This window comes from Leptidea sinapis, chromosome 23 (assembly GCF_905404315.1).
Source record: "Leptidea sinapis chromosome 23, ilLepSina1.1, whole genome shotgun sequence".
Classification (NCBI taxonomy): Eukaryota; Metazoa; Arthropoda; class Insecta; order Lepidoptera; family Pieridae; genus Leptidea; species Leptidea sinapis.
This window is the reverse complement of record NC_066287.1, coordinates 2,802,164-2,808,142: the sequence shown is the minus strand read 5'-3', so window position 1 is coordinate 2,808,142 and position 5,979 is coordinate 2,802,164. Positions and strand designations below refer to the sequence as shown.

The 5,979-nt window shown below is 37.3% G+C and overlaps 1 protein-coding gene across 1 annotated transcript; it reads right to left on the bottom strand.

Annotated features, from left to right (window-relative positions):
- Nucleotides 1-1,854: 1,854 nt before the first annotated feature.
- On the bottom strand, nucleotides 1,855-3,546 carry LOC126971388 (EF-hand domain-containing family member B-like). Its single transcript, XM_050817698.1, has 2 exons — nucleotides 3,449-3,546; nucleotides 1,855-3,194 (listed from the first exon to the last, which is right to left on the bottom strand). Exon 2 carries the CDS (start codon nucleotides 3,105-3,107, stop codon nucleotides 1,908-1,910), a length of 1,200 nt encoding a protein of 399 aa, XP_050673655.1. The 5' UTR covers nucleotides 3,108-3,194; nucleotides 3,449-3,546; the 3' UTR covers nucleotides 1,855-1,907.
- Between the last annotated feature and the right edge of the window lie 2,433 nt (nucleotides 3,547-5,979).

The following is a 5,979-nucleotide window of genomic DNA, read 5'->3' as shown; positions in this document are numbered from 1 at the left end:
TTTTTGAAGTTACTGATATACTTCTTTTGGTGCTTTAGGGAAAAATTATCAGAGTATGTACGTATAAGTTAACGGATATTAATTAAAAAAATATAATGGTGTCGTGTTTTATATTAAAAACTGTGTTGTTATATATAGCAACAATCCAAACAAAGAAACATTTCACAAGTAATTACTGGTTCCTCAATACTACTTTCGTGGTGTTTATTTTTGAAAATCATATTCACTAATATATTTGGAGATTACATTGTAAATGCGTAGTAAACACTCTATTTTATAAGTATTATATTAATTTTAGAAATTATTTGTGTTAGAAAGGCTTAGTTCCTGACTCATGGAAGTCAGCCCTTGTTCGGATCCGGAAAACTACAGGCCTATAGCTATTACCTTCCTGCTCTCGAAAATCATGGAGTGCATAATTAGCCACCACCTCTTGGTATACCTAGAGGGCCACCAGTTGATCAATGACCGACAGTACGGCTTTCGCCATGGTTGATCGGCAGGTGATCTTCTGGTATACCTAACATATAGATGGGCGGCAGCTATCGAATGCAAGGGGGGGAAGGCCTGGCAGTTAGCCTGGATATAGCGAAGGCCTTTGATCGTGTACAAGGCGCTTATCGCAAAACTTCCATCATTTGGGCTTAACGAGAGCTTATGCAAGTGGACCTCCAGCTTTCTCACTGGGCGCAGCATACAGGTCTTTATCGACGGTTATTGCTCGATTCCCAAGCCCGTGAACGCTGGAGTGCCCCAAGGCTGTGTGCTATCTCCCACACTGTTTCTTCTGCATATCAATAATATGTTGGACACCTCCAACATACAATGCTATGCAAACGACAGCACGGGCGATGCCGTATACACGGGCCATGCAGGTCTCTCTAGGGAAATCGTCGACCAGTGCCGGGAGAAACTTGTGTCTCCTCTTGAGAAGGTCGCGGAATGGGGCAAATGAACCTTGTCCAATTTAACCCCCAGAAGACACAAGTTTGCGCATTTACCACAAAAAAAAAACCCATTTGTCGTATCACCGCTCTTCGACAACACTTCCCTCAAAGCCTCGCCTAGTATCGGAATACTGGGTCTTGAAATCTCGAGCGATTGCCAATTCCGCGGTACTTCGTAATACTTCAAGCTGGCCCACATTCTAGCGCTGTTCAAAGCGCAGGCCCGGCTACATATGTAATATTGTCATCTCTGGTCTGGCGCACCCCAGTATCAGCTCGATCCATTTGACCGGCAGCGCTCGTGTGATTCCTCTGGTGTTGCAAGATAATGTGGGAGGCGGTGATCACTTAACACCAGATGACCCGACCTGTACACTCGTTTGTCATCCTTCCACAAAAAAAAATTAAAAAAATATTGTATATGAGTATCACGCCGCTTATCATTATTTGTCATAGCGCTTGACCAAAAGCAAAATACTTCACGCTTTTTTACTAATTCACTAACACATCTGTAAAACTAGCACACATGAACATTTTAAATTTAGTCTTGCAATAATGAAGAGAGTAACCTTGTCTATTACGCTAGCATTCTAAATTTATGGTACAGATACAAATCTGTGTGAGTGAGAAAAATGACATTAAGCTTTGAATATATAAAACGATGCCAGTTCAAACTATAGCTAGGAGTGTTTTTTTACCTCAATAATACCATAGTACTGACTATAGTATAATAATATTCTCCGCCAGGTATACTCTTCCCACGATGGCCTAAGACTAGGTCACATATAATATTATGTCATACTGAGGTTAACATTAATATCTATCAACATCATCAATGTTGAGCAGGGATGGTTTACGTTCAAATATAATTTTTAGATTTGCTATCAAAAATTTCATAAGACACAACTTTTAATTAATATTTTTATTGCAATTTTAAAAGTAGGTACATAATATATGCGTTCACTGATGTTTTGCATTTTTGTCATCGTTTTTGTTCATGTTATAACTTTCTAAAGATCTGCGGAATGTTTCAAAGCTGACCCAACCTTCAGAATGATGTTTCTTTGCATCCTCCCAGATATTGTTAAACTCTTCATCAGACAGTTTATCACCTGCTGCTTCAAAAACTTTGCGAACTAAGCCAGGCTCTCGTTTAGCGTACATATCTCTATGACTAACATGATACAACGTCAAAACACTTGGATTAAGACAAGATTTCATATCTGACTCCTGAGGTAAACAGGTTCTGGCCGCTCTACAACATTTTTCTGGTGTTATTGGATAATCTAAATCAAAATATCTTCCAGAAGGTACACCCGCCAGTTTCCTTTTATCTCCTTCTTGGCCAGGTTTAACCATTTCTTTATATGTAGTGCGAAAGTCTAAGCATTCATCTGGTAAATCTTTTACTTTCGGAAGCTCTGGTGAAGGTTCTCTATAATTTATAACGTGAACGAAGGTTTTATATTCGATGTTCGCGCCATCGAATGCTTGCCACATTGAGAGCAACGGTTCAATCAATGATGGATCAAAACGTATTAATCTCTTGGCACACATGTCATAGATGAAGTCTTTGGGCAACCAACCTCTTCTTTCAGAATCAAAGTATTTTATATTTAGATAGAATTGATTGAAAAAATTCGGTAAAAATCGCTTGGATAATACTTTTCGTAGTGTATTGAGATGCTTTAAGCAATTCAAGTATAGTTTTCTATCCGGATTCAAATCACAATAAGTTAAGCATTGCGGTAAGTTATCCGGCGGTTTTAACATACCGAATGAATAGCCTTCTGGAACATTGCGTATGTTATCGTTTGGAGCTAGAACTTTACCAACTCGTGATTGATTTTTTTCAATGAAATCAGACTGAATTGAGTTCATAATAGTTTTAGAAGCATTACCCACAACTATACTATCATCAGTTAAACAGCATCTTGCATAAGTACCTCGTTTATCCGTGAATGTTCTGTGACCATAAGTAAGATCGGGATTAAAAGCAGGTGTACAGTAGACGCGATCAAGTTGGACACCTGCTTCCTTCATTCGTGGTGTTTTATCAACCATTGGTACTTTTGGCATCACTATATCATACAGCGTCCCGTGGTATTCAGTTTTCTTTCCAAATGTTGTATAAACCGCATCAAGGCCATCAGGTAGCATTGGAACATAATCTCGGGTTTTACCAAGTGGTTTTCGCCAGTAAGAAGCGTAGGGCGTGTCTTTAAGATCGTCAACTAAAGTCTGAAACTTAGATTTAATTGGAGGATTAATTAGTTCTGCAACTTGTCCATACGGCCCGCTGTTTCGTTTGTCTAGCGGAATTGGATGGCGAAGTGGTGGTAAAGGTCGAGGTGGTTTCTCTGGTATTATAGCATCGCCCATAAGCGAATCAACCTCATCTTTGAGCAGGTAATGTTGTAATGAATCTGGTACTTTATCATCTGGCTGAGCTGAAGGTAGGCCTGCGGCACATATTTGTGGATCTCTTTCGATAAACTTACCTAAATTACCCTTGCCACCTGAGGTGGATCTTTGGCAATCAACGGGCATGGTATCTATCCTTTATACAATATTACAAAAAAAAATAGGTAAAATAATATAATTTACAACATTTATAACAAATTATTGTAAAGTTTATCGAAATGTTTAATTGTTTAATTTATAAACTCCCGTCCTAGATTTGACAGCATTGAGTGACATTTTACTGACGTCAAATTGATATTTGAGTATGTAAAACCTGTCTATTGTAATATTTTATGCGACATAGAAAACCCATAAAGTTACGGAATGTATGTACTCTACTCTAGATCTCCCCTAAATTATGTTTCAGTGATATATACACATATATACGTTGACCAATTCTTTAGAAAAGCACATGCTTCAATATAAAATAATTATCATCCATCCTCCTCAACCAGGACAAAACACGGGAGGAACTTCTTTAAAAAATAAGATGTTGAATGTGCCTTGAGAATGGCAATATACGATTATTCAGCCTCTAATATCGAGATACTGAAAATAAGATGAATAACAGATCTCTTACAATCTCTTAAAATGGCTCCAGCGCACTGCTGAAAAGCAAACCATGCCATCTATAGAAGCCAAACTAATTATACTGACTACTAAAGGCGTAGCTCTGTGTTGTTCTGTTATTGCTAGTTCATGTCATACTGAATCATGATGATCATTGAAACGATCAACCTACTGGTTGATCGCTTCAATTGTTGTTGGTTAATAATAATTATTATCGAGCCATCATAGACCAGAAAACTATACTAGCTGGCCTCTTCTCAACTGAAGCTGACTATCTAGAGTAGTTTTCAGCTGGATTGACGATAATCAATTTATACAAGCTAAGAGCTAAGCTAATATCAAATCAAATCAAAATCAGTTTACTCACGTAGGTCACGGAAATGACACTTATGAATCATGAATGAAGTAGCAAGAAACTCATTGCCACTCTTTTATATCAAGATTTACATTTAAGTACATCGATTTATAAATCATTTCAAATTACAATATAATATGTTAAATGTAAAATGATGCAACAGACACACTCAAACGTCAAATAGTTAATGTCTTACACGAGTAAGTCAAAAACGTAAATGTAAATTAATACAAAAATTATTGAGTACAATAGCTGCATCATCCACATACACCATAAATAAGTAAAGGTATTCAGTGAGCATTTTATGAGCGATTATAAATAAATAAATATGTCTATATCCATACATATATATACACACAATAACTTTTAAGAATCTGAAACCGAGTCTCCGGCAACAGGATCATCCTGCCACCACAAGCAGCGCCCGTTCACGAGCATGAGCAACAACAGCCATCGCCTCCCTCAACCATATTTTAGGGAAGGGGACGACCCGTCCCATGTCGCCGCCAGATATAATATACTGGGCAAGCTTGGGATTTCTCCATAAAAAGATCCGACACTTTTACAATTACAGCCTCTCAACGCCACTCTTAAGCACTCACAGTTTATCAGAGCATTATATAAGTAAAAGAGACTGGCTGAGTAAAACAATCTCTTGGAGGTCCCTCAACCATTTCAGCGCAGGGAAAGAGGTGAATACTTTAACTTCCTTAAGCAAAAAAGAGCCCTGCAAAAAAGAGTTTACATAAGATATGATAATACAATCTGTTGTCATTCGAAATTGAATTGAATACACAAAACGTTATGGCGGAATTATTTGCTGATCTTGTTGATACAAGACTGTTGAATGTGCTATTGTATTTTCCATTATACAGCACATTGATGCAGAGAGGAGAAGAACAATTATTAAAGTAAACAATAGACACTGTTTCAATTTACTTTACTGCCATAACTTTATTTGTTCATATTAACTCCACTTCTGCAGATTTGCTCTGAGAATTGAAAGCATTTCACCTCTTTCCCCGTCCTGAATAGCTTGAGCCACCTCCAGATATACTTGAATCAATGTCTCTGAATAGTTGACTATTACACTAACAAAAAAGCATGGGCTGGTTTTGGGTACAATACGAATGAAACAAGGAATACAATTGATTTATTGTGGATTCTAGTGATGCTTAAGAAGAGTCTTGGTGATAGTTGAGAGTGACGTCATGTCCAAGTTTTTTGTTAATCCAACTGAAATAAAGAGTTTTCATTTCATTCTTATTAGAACTTTCTAGGACTTCCTAGATCACCCCAAGTCTTCGAGAGGGTGCATTTTTTGCCACTAGTGATAAAAAGTTGCACGACGTTTTAGATATCTTTCCCATGCCTAAGAAGCCATAACATTGTACTCACGCGATCTTGTGTTAAATTGTATGGAAAAGGCTTTTTAATTAATATTAGAAACTTAAGTTTAGAAATTGTAGGACAAATTAACAGAATTAAATACAAAACGGAATGACAAAATAGAATATTTTGATAACCTCTCTGAGGTAACCAGCATAAAACCTGTTTTGACATGGTATGAATCAGTATGACGAAGATCCATAAGAAAAAGAACTCTTTAAAGCAAAACTTTCGATAATGCCGTATATAAGAAGA